At 42.5% G+C, this 17,531-nt stretch overlaps 1 protein-coding gene across 1 annotated transcript in view; it reads right to left on the reverse strand.

Moving 5' to 3' along the window:
- The window catches only part of EVA1C (eva-1 homolog C (C. elegans)), a 55,902-nt gene that overhangs the window by 26,358 nt on the left and 12,013 nt on the right, over positions 1-17,531 (reverse strand). The window contains exon 2 of the mRNA XM_015415543.1: positions 1,291-1,487. Within this exon, the coding sequence (XP_015271029.1) occupies positions 1,291-1,487 (197 nt within the window). The remainder of the gene's footprint in view (positions 1-1,290; positions 1,488-17,531) is intronic.

A 17,531-nucleotide genomic window follows, 5' to 3' on the forward strand; every position in this document is an offset into this window, starting at 1 on the left:
GAGCAGAAGAGAGCAACAAGGATGATCAGGGGTCTGGAGATTGAGCCCTACAAGGAAAGGCGAAGGGCCTTGGGAATGTTTAGTTTGGAGGAGATTGAGGGGAGGACATGATTGCTCTCTTTAAATATTTGAAAGGCTGTCATTTGAAGGCGGGCAAAGAGCTGTTACTGTTGGCAGCAGAGGATAGGACCCGAAGCAATGGGTTTAAATTACATGCAGAAAGGTATCGGCTGGATATTAGGAAAAACATTTTCACGGTCGGGGGGTTCAAAGGTGGAATCAGCAGCCTAGAGAGGTGGTTAGCTCCCCTTCACTGACAGCTTTCAAGAAGAGGCCAAACGAATATTTGTCAGAGATGCTTTAGGCTGGTCCTGCATTGGGCAGGGGGCTGGACTATGGTCTGTATGGCCCCTTCCAACTCTATGATTCTATGATAATCAAAATTATTCCGTAGGTGAACAGTGTGGCTGTCTGGAAGTCTGAACTAGAGCTCCTGTGTTAACAATTTGGGCTACACCCTTCAGGAACACTGCTGAAAAGGCCATTACATGAAACTCCAGCAAAAGTAGCAGACTGGCACAGACAAATCAATGTTGAGCCGGTGGGTGTGAATCTTAACGGGCACTCATTGTTTAAGGCTCTTCCATTCTGCTTGGAAAGAGCAGGAACTGAATGCTTCATAAATAACTGAGTACATGGCCAGGCTTTGAATCTGGATTATATCTTGCTTCTGGTGGGACTTGTAGCACTGATCCAAATCAGAGGCACACCACCACTCAATCCATCTGGAGATTGTGCCCTTGCTCAAAAGTTTAATTAGCAAAACAGGAATTTAAAAGTATATACTTTAAATGTGTATTGTTCAAAATATTATACACCACAATAAAATATAAATTTTTTGAAAGTAGAAAGACTTATTTAGATTCCTGAAATGAGAAATCCTATATCCCTGCAACAGTGCTAATTCATACTGTTAGTTAGCATAATATTATGAATTAGCACTGTATATTTGCATACTGTTATTCAGCATAATAGTATGAATTAGCACAGTATATTTTGCAGGGTTATAGGATTCCTCATTTCAGGAATGTTGATAACAGTATATAAAATTACAGGGTCCTGAAAAGTCAAACCCATTCAGATGCAAACCCAAACAATCCTGCCTCTATTAATGGGCACAATTGAATACAACTGTGAACATGAGTCAATCTTGCCTTCACGTTGGAGTTTAATAAATGTGAGCTATTGAACTAGTCTGAAATTTCAAAAAAATATGGCAATATGTAATACCTGCAAGGCAGTAGATGCAACACAGTTTAAGGATGCTTTCATCATGGCTTCAGGCTGCTGTGTATTACACATTTGGTAAGCTTGCCCATAATATGCTGATTGGATACTTATCGTTGAATGTCGAGGACACTGCAGGCTCAAATGATCACCATCGCAGGCATACACAGTGTGATTTTGCAGAAGTTTGGTTAAGTAACCTGGAAAATATTTAGCTGTGTTACATTGAATGAGGACATAACTTTTCCCTGCCTGAGGATAAATTAAAACTGTAATAATCTTTTGTCTTTATTGTAAATGACTTTACTCGTAACCTAAGACTCTGTCTTTGCAAGTTACCTCATTTTACAGTTAATGAGATTAATAATTTAGTGCTGGAGCTCTAGTACTTTGAGAAAGATGGTTTTCTGAAAATAGTTGCACTTGCTAAAGTTTGACGTCCAGGGTTTTTTTTTCTGGGGGTAGAGGGGTGTTTTGTGTGGTTTTGTTTGGGTTTTTCTGCATCACGTGGCAGAGATCTTATCATCTTCTGAAACCCTGTCACGACCCCCTCCCATCAGCTCAGTGACTGTGACTCAGAGTGTTCATGGGAGGAGCCTGATAAGCCAAGGTCAGTGGCTGAGGAGGGCCAGAGGGGCTAGGGAGGGACCAGCACTGCAGAGGCCTCTCACTGACAATGTACCACGAGCACCAGAGGCCACCCTGCCAAAGCCTGCAAGAGAAACCTCATCAAAACCTTCTGAGACAGTCACCAAGTCTCCTCCACGAAGGACTCAAACCTGGGCCTGTAGCCCCGCAGGATACTCTCTCACTTGGCTGGGACAGCAGCAGCAGAAGGCCCAGGCCAAGGTGGCACAGAGGAGGCAAAGTCCCAGACTGGCTGCACGCAACACAACTATTGAGGTAGAACATGGCTCTGATGGTACACTGCCACAGGAGGTGGTGGCGACTACAAGCACAGACAGCTTCAAGAGGGAATTATATAAACATATGGAGCAGAGGTAACCATAGAGTTTTCCCTTGGATGACTGTGGCCCCACCCCGGGCGTCGTCACGTCACGTCCGGGTGACGCGCACGTCGGGGTGGGGTTCCCTCCGGGGCTCGATCCGGCGGCGGCGGGGAACGGGCCTCTGGGGCGGGGGTTTCCCCGCCCCCCGGGGGGACTTGGCAAGCCTAGGTCTGCTCCTGACTCCATCCCCCCAGCCTACCCAGATGTCAGTGACTGGCAGGTTGCTGGGATTGCTGCCCCCCCCCAGAAGTGAAGCCATAGCTGTGGCTGTAGCCTGAGGTTGAAAGCCATCTTTTCCTTGCCCAGCCTCCAAACTCTGTGGCCACAAAACAGCCCCAGGTAAGTCCAGGGCTGCAATTTTTGTCTGGTTGTGGAGAAATCCCATGGAGTCACAGAATAAGACTTAGATGGAGGGGTGTGGTGGTTGCACTTAATTCCGGTCACAATAGTTTGGTCAAATACCAGAGAGTCTACCTACTGTATACAATGTAGGCTATAACTTTCAGGCATGTATGATCACACATTTACTTATTAATACTACATACAATGAAGACTGTAACTTTAAGATGCGTCATGGCTTTATTTTTGCTGTTTGCTGCTCCTGAAACTCATTCAACAGATCCATCCTTTTCTTTATGCCCTTTCCATTAGTAGGAAGAAAAAAAGCTGTACATTCCAATCTAGAATTCCAAATTTTTGCTGGAGCGAGAAAGAACACCGAAGAGGAAGAACCAGGATCATAATCATATATTATCTCCAGATCCTCCCAAATAAATATTTTTCATAGGAAATAAAAATGCATTCAAAGGTAGTTAAGATTATTACCTTACTACACATCTGTACCTTCCACCTGCCAAGAAGATCCAGACCACCAAGCTACCATGGGCTGCAAGAGATAACCTGGTTGTATGAATGGGCATTTTCCTTTTGCCAATACAGTTTGTAGTAGTGTTATCAACTCCTATCTGAAGGGTAAGCACAGTGTTTATGATGATCAAGAGCAGAAGCACCTTTATCAAATAAGAACATAAGAACATGAGAGAAGGCATGTTGGATCAGGCCAATGGCCCATCCAGTCCAACACTCTGTGTCACACAGTGTCCAAAATACAGGTGCCATCAGGAGTCCACCAGAGGGCCCAGAACTCCAGAAGCCCTCCTGCTGTTGCTCTCCAAGCACCAAGAATACAGAGCATCAGTGCTCCAGACATAGCATTCCATCTATACCTTGTGGCTAACAGCCACTGATGGACCTCTGCGCCATAGGTTTATCCAAACCCCTCTTGAAGCGGTCTATGCTTGTAGCTGCCACCACTTCCTGCAACAGTGACTTCCACATGTTAATTATTCTTCAGGTGAAGTTCTTCCTTTTTTCTGTTCTAAACCTACTGGTCATTAATTTCATTGAGTGTCCACAAAGTCTTGTATTGTGAGAAAGGGAGAAAAGTACTTTTTTCTCAACCTGCTCTATCCCATGCATAATTTTGTAAACCTCTATCAAGTTACCCCTCAGTCGTTATTTCTCCAGCCTTTCTTCATAGGGAAAGTGTTCCATCCCCTTAATCATTTTAGTTCCCCTTTTCTGCACTTTTTCTAATGCTATATCTTTTAAGAGGTGTGGTGACCAGAACTATACACAATATTCCAAATGAGGCTGCACCATAGATTTATACAGCGGGATTATGTTACTGGATGATTTGTTTTCAATCCCCTTCCTAATAATCACAGCATACCATTTGCCTTTTTTATTGCACTTGCACACTGAGTTGACATTTTCAGGGAGTTATTTACCACAACTCCAAGATCTCTGTCCTGGTCAGTTACCATCAGTTCAGACCCCATCAACATATATTTATAATAAAGATTTTTAGCTCCAATGTGCATTACTTTGCCCTTGCCCATGCTGAACCTCATTTGCCACACTGACACCCACTCACCCAGCCTTGACAGATCCCTCTGGAGTGCCTCACAGTCCTCCCTGGTTCTCACCACCCTGAACAACTTAGTGTCATCCGTAAACTGCTTACTCCCAACTCCAAATCATTAATGAAAAAGTTAAAAAGCACCAGAGCTAGAACCAAGCCCTGTGGTGCCCCACTGCTTACCACCTTCCACTGTGAACACTGGCCATTTATACCCACTCTCTTTCCTATTAAGTAACCAGTTTTTAATCCACAAGAGAACTTATCCCATGACTGCTAAGTTTACTTAGGAGCATTTGATGAGGAACTTTATCAAAAACTTTCTGGGATTTTAGGTAAACATCTACTGAGTCACCCTTGTCCACATGCTTGTTCATTCCCTCAAAGAACTCTAAAAGGTTAGTAAGACAAGATCTTCCCTTACAAAATCCATGCTGATTCTTCCTCAATAGCTTTTGTTCATCAATGTGCCTACTAATTCTATCTTATGGATTCCAGCAACTTACCTGGTATCAACATTAGGCTGACTGGCCTATAATTTCCCAGTTCTCCTCTAGATTTAGAACCATTCGGTCGTTAACAGAGCTGCCTCAGGGCAGACCAAATGCTAGGGAATTGGATATTGGCTGTGAGGCTTTTGCGAGCTATTTTGCAGATAAAGTCCTGCTGCTCCGCCGCGATCTCCCTGCCATAGTTGAGACAGTGAGCGAACTCGAGGCTCCATGCACATCTTCTGGTTCTATTCTGGATTATTTCACTCCACTCAGTCTTGAGGAAGTTGACAGATTGCTCTCAACGGTACACCCAACTACGTGCAGCCTTGACCCGTGCCCTTCATGGCTTATAAAAGCTGGCCGCGAGGGGTTATGAGGTGCCCTTAGGGATATTATCAACGTCCTTTGCTGAGGGACTGTTCCCCAGGGCACTCAAGGAAGCGATGGTCCACCCTCTCTTGAAAAAACCATCTTTGGATCCGGCTGTATTGGCCAACTGTCGGCCAGTTTCCAATTTGCCCTATTTGGGCAAATTACTTGAGAGAGCGGTGGCGATTCAGTTGCAGAGCTTTATGGATGACACTTCCATGCTAGACCTGTTTCAGTCCGGCTTCCAGCTGGGTTATGGGACGGAGACAGCACTGGTCGCACTCACGGATGACCTCCAGAGGCATCTGGATTGAGGCAGTATGGCAGTGCTGTTGCTATTAGATCTGTCAGCGGCATTTGACACCGTCGAACATCAGCTACTGATCCACCGCCTCACCGACACTGGGATTCAGGGGCTTGCCTTGCAGTGGCTTGTCTCCTTTCTCCAAGGTCGGGGACATAGGGTAGTGCTAAGGGAACAGGTGTCCCAAAGCAACCCGCTGGTCTGCGGGGTTCCCCAAGGGGCGGTACTGTCCCCGATGATATTTAACATCTACATGGGCCCCCTCGCCCAGATTGCCCAGAGGCACAGGCTGAGGTGTCATCAATATGCAGATGACACCCAGCTATATCTGTTGTTGGGTGGCCAGTTCGACTCTAACCCAGATGACCTGGAGTGGGCACTTTGTGAGGTGGTGGGCTGGCTTAGACTGAGTCGATTGAAATTGAATCCAACGAAGACGGAGATCCTGTGCCTGAGTTGGAGTGAACCGGGGGTAGGGATCCCACTCCTGACCTTCGACGGGGCGCCATTGGTGCCAGCGCCAGAGGTTAGGAGTTTGGGAGCATGGGGCTGCCCTTGGCACAGCTCCAGAAGCTGCAGCTGGTGCAAAATGTGGCGGCTAGGCTGTTGATGGGCCAACTCCATACAAGACCACATCCAGCCTGTGCTGAAGGCATTGCACTGGCTGCAGATAGCTTACTGGATCCATTTCAAGGTGCTGGTTTTGACCTTTAAAGCCCTATATGGTCAGGGATCTGCCTACCTGAGGGACTGCCTTTCCCCATATGTACCCCAAAGAGCACTGAGGTCAGGAATACAGAGACGTCAAGTTGGCTGCTACTAGAGCCAGGGCCTTTTCAGTGGTGGCTCCATACTGGTGGAATGAGCTCCCGGAGGAGATCAGGGCCCTGTGGCATCTTTTATAGTTCCGCAGGGCCTGCAAGACGGAACTCTTCCACCAGGCATTCAATTAGGAGCCACCACCCCACTACCACCAACATCAGTGGCTATGGATTGGCCTGGGCCTGGAGAATGCACCGCACTACCACGCAATTCCAAAGACCATGGAATTAGAAACATGTTTGTTTTACTGTTTTAAATTTTAAATTCGGCATTGCCGCTTGTTAGCCACCCTGAGCCACTGGGTAGGGCGGGATATAAATCCCTAAATAAATAAATAAATAAATAAATAAAACATTGGTTGTATGTTATACAATGTGCCATTTGAACTATTGATGATGATCATCAGCACTATCACTTGTTTATTGGATTGGTTTAAACATTTTGGTATGTTTTAATCTTTGTATGGTTAATACCTTCCAGTCCTCGGGAATAGAGGCAGATTTTTGTCCGGAGATCTACAAGTTCACATTCGAGTGCTTTCAGAACTCTCGGATGTATACCATCTGGGTCTGGTGATCTGTCAGTTTTTAATTTGTCCATCAGGCATAGGACTTCCTCTCTCATCACCTCAATCTGACTCAGGTCTTTCAGCACCCCTCCTGAAATCAGCGGTTCTGGCATGGGCAAGCACCTCCCATCTTCCACAGTGAAGACAGAGGCAAAAATGCATTTAGCTTCTCTGCCATTTCCCTATCATCCTTCAGTAATCCTTTTACCCCATGGTCATCCAATGGCCCCACTGCCTCCCTGGCTGGTTTTCTGCTTCTAACGTATTTGAAGAAATTTTTATACTATATCTGACATGCATTCTGTACACATAGTGGTACCTAGAAACTAGTTGCCAAAATATTCATTTATGCATAGTTCCATGTGGAGTCTGTGTCTGTTGGAAGTAGTTCTCACTGAGTAGCATGTACAGATTTGCAGCCTAAAGTACTCTCTCTTTAAGACACTTGTATCCTGACAGCATCTGAGTATCTGGCTCAGTGTAAGTAGCACCCCCTCAGGACCTTGAAGAATTTGGTCCTGAATCTGTGACAGTTTAAAGTTTCAAGTTGTTTGGAACCAAAAGTTCCCATGTACAAAGCAGCCCAGTATTCCCTAGAGAATATCAGCTATGCAGTCTTTTGAATGAGTTCCCGGGCATCTTAACTGCTACTTTGATCCTGCAAATTCCTATTCCAGTATCTAAGCACTTTTCATGAACAATTACACTATTCAGTTCTAAAAAATAGCTTTAAAAAAAATCACCCTTTGCTTCATGTATGCAGGTACATTTTATTTGCTCAATAGCTATGGAGTAGACTTGATAGGAAATACATTACATCCTTCCAGATGGCATTTAAAACCCTGGTAATGTTACTATAATGTTTTTATACTTGTAACACTAGAGCGATAAAAAATAGTCATAGGATTTGGCTGCTACCCTTTGATAAGGAAACGTGGCAATGTACTAGCATGCGGATGACTTCATTCAGACAACACATTCTGTGGAAGAGACATTAATAGTTCACAGAATACTGGACTTCTGGGCTTGTGCAGCAAGATCTTAGCTCTAAATTTCATGCCCAGTTGGAGTTTCTTGGATAAGAAGACTAAGCCAAATATCTCCTTTATAATCATGTTGTAGTGTACTGCACTCTGAAATATAGTAAGTAATGAATAGACATTAATATGCTCAGTGAATTTCCAAAATCTATTTTAACTGCAGTAACTGCTGTACTTTCTTTGGCAGGATATTAAACATGTTGGCAAAAAAGGAGTGGGTGAAGGCAAGAAAGGAGGGTAGTAATGTGCCAAACTGCATTCTGAGTGCCTTTCTGACTCTTCATAAGTACCATAACTACCATGAGACCTACAAAGTTTTATAAAAAGTGCAAACTGAGTTGGAGCCCAAGGGCTGGACCCCAGATTGGTTAGCCCAGATCTTGCTTCTTTTTAAACTGCCTTGCATCCCACATTATGCCAATGAAGATAATTTAACTGCAATCTGGCAAAGCCAGGATATGCTCCCTTCCATTTGTCAATGGACAAATGAGACATGAACTACTGTTCTCCCCCACACACATACCCCTACTGGCCACATCAAAACAGTGGCACAAAAAGTTCATTCAGAAGCTCTCCCTTGGGAACCCTCACTCCTGTGTGGTGGACACGCTAGCATCAGTGAAAGTCTTGTGTTTTGCCAACAGCAAGAAACCTACTGAGTTCAACAGGGAAAAGAACTCAGTTATACACTGATAGAATGTAATCTTGATACTCCGTACACTAACTGGGGGAAATGCATCCAGAACAAATATTTTGAATTTCCAAAAAATTTATTTTTGTACTGTAAGACACCCAAAAACAGAGATGCTGTCAGAGAGTTGCTTTTCACTTGTACTTGGGAATCAATTACTGAATGCAGAAACCGCACAAATTAAGAATGATAAAAGTTCATGGCAATGGAGAGTGGTGTATTTCAATCAAAGTAGCTATTCCACCCCCAAAAAAACTGAAACATGGCCTGTTCTTTTCCTGGTTCCTGCTTCTATATATTTTGCCACAACTTGTGGTGACTTAAATGCACATAGACAATTCTCAGCTGACTTCAGGCTCGTGTATTAGCACATTCTTACCAGAATAAAGTGAAAAGTTGCCCAATTAATGCCAGGACCAAAGAACAAAAACAAGCACAATTCTTCATGTTGGGTAACTCAACACTACTATGCATGACAGTTTGCCTCCAACACAATTCTTCATGTTGGGTAACTCAAGCAAACACTACTATGCATGACAGTTTGCCTCCATTTCTCCTAGGAGTCAGTTTTTCAGTTCACTTTGTTCCCTAGGAACACTGAGATTCTTAGGAGAGGTCCATCATCACCTAAAGTATAGCAGATGCACATCAGACTGGTCCTTTTGGTGGTAGTACCACAAGAAGTTTTGATCATTTTTGCTGACTTGGCTTAAAAAAAAAAGAATTATTTTCTCATTCTTTATTGTATGGTCATATAGTTTCTATACTCAATGTTTTGTCTATTTTTAGCACTGGTATAGTGAGTGTTAGCTGTTTTGAGGGTTCATTGCAGATGGAAAAGGGCAGAAAGTATTTTATTAAGCATAAACAAGACAGATCCACAAAACAGTAGTGGCACATTTTAGTGCCCATGACACAATTTCTGCAAAATAAGATCTTCCCGAAGGTGGTGTATATTCCCCAAAGCATTTACTGGGATTAAGGATTACTAATTTGACAAATCCTTTATAGTGGCTCTGTGTTCCATTCACATGTAGAGAACAAGGTGTTGAGAGACTTCTTATAGGCCTATAGCATAATTCACTCCCAGCTTGGTATAAGTGTCCAGGCACAATGCATCGGAGGGGAAGGGATAATGGGGAAGGGTAGGATTATGCAGTAATATTGTGAGTACCAGAGCTAATCTCCACTGTTCTCTGCATGCAACCAGGAAAGGGGATGTTAACAAAGTACATCCAAAACACATTTTTTGTTGAAATGGCAAATGATTGTGTGTCAGTTTGTGAGAATGAGAAAGTAATGGGGAGCCATAATGGTGCAGTGGTTGAAGTCTAGGATCTGGGACATCTGGGTTCAAATCTCTACTCTGCCATGGAATTTTGGGCCAGTCATTCTCTCTCATCTTAACCTGCCTTGCAGGTTTGTTGTGAGGATAAAATGGAGGGGGAAGCAATGCTCCCTCTAAGCTGTGGATTCCTGTGAGCGAGCAATTTGGCTACTTCATAAATTAGTTGCCCTGGAGCCATCTTTTGTGAGCTAAGACAAAAATGTGTGAGCCAGAGGCTAAAAAACTGTGAGCTTGCTCATACTAACTCAGTTTAGAGGGAACACTGGATGTAAGTATGCCAACCCCCTGTCTATCAGGAAGGGTTGTTTCAACCACCAATGGACCCCATAGGGGTACCCAGAAGTCCATCTTGACATACCAGGCATCTTGACATAAATGGACACAAAGATGGATGCCAGGACTGGTAGGCCCCATAATCATGCCTAGGCAGGAACCCTGGGAAGTACATTTAATCTTGTTCTGACAGCTGTGACTCCTCCTCCACCCTGCCAACATCTGCATACTCTGGACAATGGATTTACCTTGCCCCAGAGCTACTACTTTCAATATCAATCCCTAATCCTATTAATCCTATCAATCTCACTTCAGCCTTCCTCCTCGCATTTCCTTCATAATGAAAAGTCCTGACTTTTACTTCTTTGCTACACCCCAAGTCCAGGTAGCTCATCAAGTAGTATAGTTTCCATTTTTATTAAAATTAGCAATCCATTAGTCCTTCAACCACTGGAGAAGCAATCTGAAACCCAACTCTATATAGCATTTCCAAACTACATTGTTTTATCTGGGATTAATCTCATCAGTGCTTTGTTCAGAGGAACCCACACATTAACAAGCCCTCTAGACACATTTTTGGCTATAACTGGGCAGCCCCTGTTCCATTGCAGTGTGTCTTGTCTGGGCGCCCACTGACAGGTCACCCCCAAACTTTGTTTGGGCTACTTTCTACTTCCACAGCCTCTCTTTGGACTTCTGCACATCTGGAATGGTAATTATAACCCCCAACAACCTCCTATTATTCCTGCTCACCTCTGTATTTCCATTACTTGTGTTTCTGTATGTGTGCATTTTCCTAGGACTTCTCTTAATAAAAAACAACCCTTTTGGTTAAGTAACTGTCTGGTTATTGAGAGTTCTCTTAAAGATTTAGCGTTTACTCTTAAAGTAAATTTAGGTAGCAGATCCTTGCTTAATAACCCACCTCTCACTGAGGTCTGCCTTTTAGATAAATTCCCCTAGAAACTGAAGGCAGCAACTCAGTTTCTTAAATCTATGCTGGTAGGGGTAACACAGGAGGGGAGAGCAATGTAAGGTGCTTTGGGTCCAAAGTAGGGGAGAAAGTGGGATATAAATTAAGAAAGGAAGAAAGATTATGTACATATTTACAAATACTAGTATTTCTTATGCTGCAATCATAAGCATACTTACTTAGATAATAACATAACTTGCTTCTAAATAAAAAGCTGTTTGGGACAAGATTATCATGTTTAATCAGGGTGCTATCAAATAAACTTAGCCCTATGTGGGAATGGGAAGACATACAGGGGACTAATTAAAGGGGTTATGTTCTCAAAATAGAGTTACAATGACAAATGAGGTGCCTTTTATAATCTCCAGCTATATAGAGGAATTTTTGCCTCAGGAAAGAACTACCACAGTACCACATGCTGTCCATAAAATAACCATCACGCTCTCTAAACCACCATAGCACTTAGTAACAGGATGCTTTTATGGGAGGAAAGTATTGCAGAGTCTTATTTTAGGGGCCTGAAGATCACTGAACACAGAGAATTGCATAGATTGTAATTATACTGTGCACAATGCCTCAGCCCATTCTGGGTAATAAACATCAACTGTTTACCATCTATTTTTTATGGTATGCTACATCTATTTCAGATCAAAATAGGCTGAAGTTTCCCACAGATGTTGGGCCAGACTCCTAAAAGCCTCATCCATCACACCCCTACAATCTTTGTCCACGAGATGTGCCAACACTCATTAAAAATTCACAATATCAGCAGACAACTAACTCAGCAAGGAAGGATGAGGCCAAAGACAGATTGTAGAGTGGCATTCTTGACTGCATTACCACCTGCAATGTTGACAGGTTTATCTTACAATTTTATACATGATTTTCAAACAGCAACAGTTGACTAGCCAATACTTCTTCTACTAAGATATGGAAATAGTGACAATAAATTATCTCAGATGACAAAGACTTTTCCTGGGGGGAAACTGGGCTTACTTTGGAGTAGATCTGCTTAGAAAAGTTCCCAAAATATGCTTAGTCAATGTTTCATACTAACAAACATTTTACAATTTCCCCAAGAATTATGACTCTTGTGTAGTAATAGTTTTGCAGAATATTGTAAACACTTTACCTAGGCATTAGCTAATCAAACTTAAGAATGAACATAGGCCATTGTTTAATATGAATATTATAACTAATCTAAACTTGAAAATTAATGAAACTTGAAAATTAAGGGGAAGTAAAGAAACAGGATTGGCTTTGTTCTGTTTTGCTGACTTTTTTGCTTTTGTTATTCACTCTGAACCTTAAGGATCAGGTTAATTAATTAATTCAATTTAATGAACTTTCTCCTCAGTGATTTACAGTGCAATCTTAAGCAGAGTAACATCTTTTTAAGCCCATGATGTCAAAGTAAATCTCTGCTGTTATGAGGCTGCAAGTTAGCAGACAGGGCAAGATACATATTAACAGTGCAACACAAACTCTCAGTATCTGCCACTTTTCCACATTATATCATTTGGTTCACCTTTTTTTTTTTTTGGCATTCTTGCATTCTGTGACATTTTTCATTCCCTCTGTCCTACAACCTTCGCAAGCAGTGAGCTAGCCAAGAACAAGCACACAAAGCTAACGCTTATCTTTTTTCTGTTTTCACTGTAGATTGTAAACATTACTCAAATTCTTGCAGTGTGGGTTGGCAATTCACATTCTCACAGTGGCAACAGGAGGTGCAGCATTGCCACACAGGGGAAAGCACCCTTATACAATAGTCTTATTTTCGAATATAGGCATTTTGCCAGCAGCTAGCATTTTCTTAACCCTTTGTAATAAGGCAGATAGACGTTCACTATGAAAGCTTAGCTTTCAACTGCTTGATACATTCCATATGCCACCTTTTGTAATGGTACAAAATCAGCAGAATTCTCAGTTTGCGGATACCTGTTCCTGAGCTGTAAAGCAGGTAACAAATGTTTAATGTCACAGGCTAGAGCCTCAGTCCAGCAAAGGATGATCCATGTGTAACCCTAATCCAAGAAACAACAAGTGTGAAAGTGAAGTTTGCTGTATTTTGCCACAACAGCTCTCACTACTGAAGAGACAAGCAGTTGTCCTGGTTGTCTCTAGTTTGGCAGTGGAAACTGCTATACTAAGAAACATCAAACAAACTGTGTAAGCATATCCTCTTGGGACTGCAGCCATTGTCTGTTTCTATGGGCACATTATATTTGTTCAATGTGTTAAAAATGCTTCGTGGATCACTTTAACTTTCAAAATCCTCGCTTCCAAGGTCAAATATATATCTGGTAGAATTGTACTGAACAAAAGATAAAATCAAATTACACTACTATTGAACCTAAGCCAAGAACGCAATCTTTTGTTCTTGTAGGGAACATAGTTTTCCTGTGTGATGGGGGAAAATAAGCATGCTAAATATGTCGCTCAGATCTTTTAGGACCCCTCTCCAATTATGATGAATGTACAAACTGTGTTTTTGCTATATTATATAGCTCTCAACATGGAAAATACTTTTAGAATAATGAGAACTGTATTAGTCATTATGTCCTCTCACTGTGGATTAAGGTTTAAGGCTTGATACATTCCATATGCCACCTTTTGTAATGGTACAAAACTTTCTGAATTTCAAAAGAACAGCTAGTACCTCTAGTCACTTCTATGAAGAAGGTATCACCTCTGAACTGGCCTCAGTAAAATTCTCTTTATTCCCCTTGATGGGCCTCAATATTGCCTTCCACTGCCTTCAGAAATCTTCATCAGTTGGACTGATAAAACTGCTTATATGTTCTGTTCTCTCCATTCCCTTACTTTTGGCACTTTTCTTGCAGAACTATTGTCATCATGCCATCTTAACAAAATGACAAAGTCATTGTGATTCACCTGATTCATATCAGCCATGATGGCTAGGGCTAGGCCAGCTCTGCCTGCCTGGCATCCATTACTTTGAAAGTGAAAGGCTGCAAAGTTAGTTCTGACAGAGATAGATGATAGATAGGTAGGTAGGTAGGTAGGTAGGTAGATAGATAGATAGATAGATAGATAGATAGATAGATAGATAGATGATAGATAGATAGATAGATAGATAGATAGATAGATAGATAGATAGATGGCTATTTTGGGGCAGGAACGCACAGGAACGGAGTTCCGGCTGGCTCCCAAGTTGGCCACGCCCAGCAGGAACTCATTAGCATAATAGGCCACACCCAACAGCAGAAACTCATTAGGATTGGCTACATTAGGGGTGTGTGGCCTAACATGCAAAGGAGTTCCTGCTACAAAAAAGCCCTGGGTTTTGACACGGCATCCATTACTTTGGAAGTGAAAGTCTGCAAAGTTAGTAGTTCTGACAGAGATAGATAGATGATAGATAGATAGAGATAGATGATAGATAGATAGAGATAGAGAGAGATAGAGAGAGAGATAGAGAGAGATAGAGAGAGAGAGAGAGATAGATAGAGATAGAGAGAGAGATAGGGGGAGAGAGAGAGAGAGAGAGAGAGAGGGAGAGAGAGGGAGAGAGAGGGGGGGGAACCACCTCAGGCAAGCTTTAAACCTCCCATTTTAAATGATATCAACCTTGTTGTCAAATTATGGTGTGATAATATAGCTTGAGTGCTTTACAGTATTCATGCCTTCAGGGCCAGACTGAGGCAAAAAAAAACTGGCCCCAGAAATGGCCTCAACCCCCTCAGCCCAACGGACAACCATGATAAATGGAAAGGGGATGCAAGGAGGGAGAGTATCCAGCCCACCCTAGCCCCACTTGCCACAATGAAGGGAAGGGAAGGGGCAAGATTTCTGCAGCTTCTGCCCAGCTCGTGCCCATTTACATTGTGAGCAGCAGGGACCTCTAACATGGCTATGACAGGTTCCACCTCCCCTTGCAGGAGCCACCGCCTCAAAGCCACCATGGCTCCTCCCCACTTCACACAGGATGGCCCTAGTGGGGAGAGTGCCCCCCCCAGTCCATTAGCCAACCAGGACTTTCCCTGGTGGCCTTAATGGCCAATCTGCCTTGCCTTGCCTTGCCCAGCACTAACTGACTTTTCATAAAATAGACCTCTAGGCATATTTCTATGATTTATAAAGCTGTTAACTGGTTAACAACAGTAGCATTGAATGCTTTGGTCCTGTAAGCATCACAGGACAAAGACATTTTTATAATTTTATTTTATGTTTTGAATGACAGGTAATCCTAGTTCCTAATAATAATTTTAAAATCAATTTCATTTAATTCCCTCTGGATTTAAAACTTGTACAGTTAATGTACTGTTGTACTTTATACTACTGATAAATGGATGTTGGTTGTATATAAGACATCAAGGTATCTCCAAATGCATAAGTGGCTGGGGAAAAAAATTAAATATTGTATTTTTGACCCAGTTCTCTCCCAGAATAGGGCTCAGGGTGGTTAACAATGTAACAATACAATAACAATAATAAAACCATAACTCCAATAAAATCCAATTAAAACTCAACACACAGCTTTTGGTATAAAAATCCAGTGTTGTTAGTAGAGTCCACCAGAATTACATTTGTGGCAAAAAGCATTCCTGGTGGAGTAACTCTCTCTTACATGCCCTGTAGAATGCAGATAAATCCCGCAGAGCATGAGTCTCCTCAAACAGAGTATTCCACCATGGCGGGGTCTGGATGGAAAAGGAACTAACGCTTGTTGCACTCAAACAAGCAAATCAGGGGCCAGGCACCACTGAAAGTCTATGTGTGGCTGAATGAAGACTTCGGAAGGGGGGTCATAATGGTCATAATTAATTACTCAAAAGCCATTTGGGGGTACAGTTTGTGAGGTTTTGAACATTCACCAGGGAAAAAGCTAACAGTGCTCCAGATATCCCACATACTCAGCTATTGCCTGTTTTGCCTGTGTAATGGATCCAGGTTTCATTAACCCTACCTCTACTTCCCTTTCTACCCCCAACACTTAAAGCTTTTCTTTAAACTCCACCACAGAGTATATACAGCAGGGGTCGCCAACATGTAGCCTGTGGGTGCTAGGATGCTCATGGTTACCTTTCCTTGTGCCTGCTGAGGATCTGCAGGAAGTGGGCAGGACTGGGTGCGGGTTGGCTCTGACTGAAAAAATTGCTTCAGGAGTGGCAGGGCATAGCACAACAATCATCTTTGTGGAAGGTAAGCTGCCCTGGTTATTATGGGTGGGGGTGTTAGGTGATCCTTTCTTCCCATTCCCAAACCTGCTGCCTCCAGCAGCTGCTGCAGGTCAGAAGAAAAACAAAATGGCCAGCAGCACATCTGAAAACAGGCATTCCCACTCAAATGGGCTGGGTCCTCTTGCCTCTGCGCAGCTACAGCTAGTTGGGCTAGCACTTCATTGTTAGGCTCCTTTAGATAACCTTTAGTCATGGGGGTGGTTACACTATGCACATCCTGCATATTGTACTTCTCCAGTAGTTTGGGTATTTTATTTTCCTGACTCATCATAAAACAACCTTCTGCATTCCTTGTAATGTCTACTCCCAGGTAATGACCAATACTTCCTAGATGCTTAATTTTGAATAACCTTTGAGTAGTTTGAATAAACCATTCTAGTTGCATATCCTCATGGAAATGAAACATAAATCATCCACAAACACCATTAAGTAACATTTGGTGTCCCCAATAGTTTTACTAAACATACATGGATCTGCTAGGTTAGAGCCTTGTTCAAACTATTGTCTCACACTTTGTTTCAAACCGTATAGAGCTTTATTTATTTTCAACACAAGCCTTTTGTTTGCATTTTCAAACCCAGGAATCTGCTCCATATTGAGCTCCTCTTCAATTTTTGCATTTAAATATGCAGTGGTAAAGTCAAAGTGGTGCACCTGCAATTTTTCTTGCCCAGCTTTACATAATGCAGTTTTCAAAGTATCAGCTTTCACAGTGGGAGCGAAGGTTTCATCATAATCTTGTCCTTCCACCTGTGAAAACCCTCTGGCAACAAGTCTAGCCTTTCTTTGCACTTTAGTTTATACAACCATCTGCAACCAATTACATTTTTGTCAATAGGTAGATTAGTTGGGGTAAATACATTGTTTTCTGACAGAGATTTATGTTCCTCTTGCATAGCAGCTAGCCAAGCCTGCTTCTCTGCTTCCATCAAGTTTAACACCTCCAGATAACTTTGCGGTTCCTTTACATAGACATGATTAACATCTGTGACCTCGAACCCATATCTAACTGGTGGTATTCCTTTTGGGATTTGTCTCTCACTCTGTTCACCCTCAGAGGATTGGTTGTTGTTGTTTTTTTGGGGCCCCAGAGGGGATTTATTATTGTTTTTTTTAATTAGACTACAAACTACAAAGAAATAAGGGAAGGGAACTACAGTTAAGGAGAAAGTAAATATAACCACTAATGACTAAAACCCCAAGAGAAGGAGATCATTAAAACAG

This window comes from Gekko japonicus, unplaced genomic scaffold, assembly GCF_001447785.1.
Source record: "Gekko japonicus isolate JY-2015 unplaced genomic scaffold, Gekko_japonicus_V1.1 scaffold1865, whole genome shotgun sequence".
NCBI lineage: Eukaryota > Metazoa > Chordata > Lepidosauria > Squamata > Gekkonidae > Gekko > Gekko japonicus.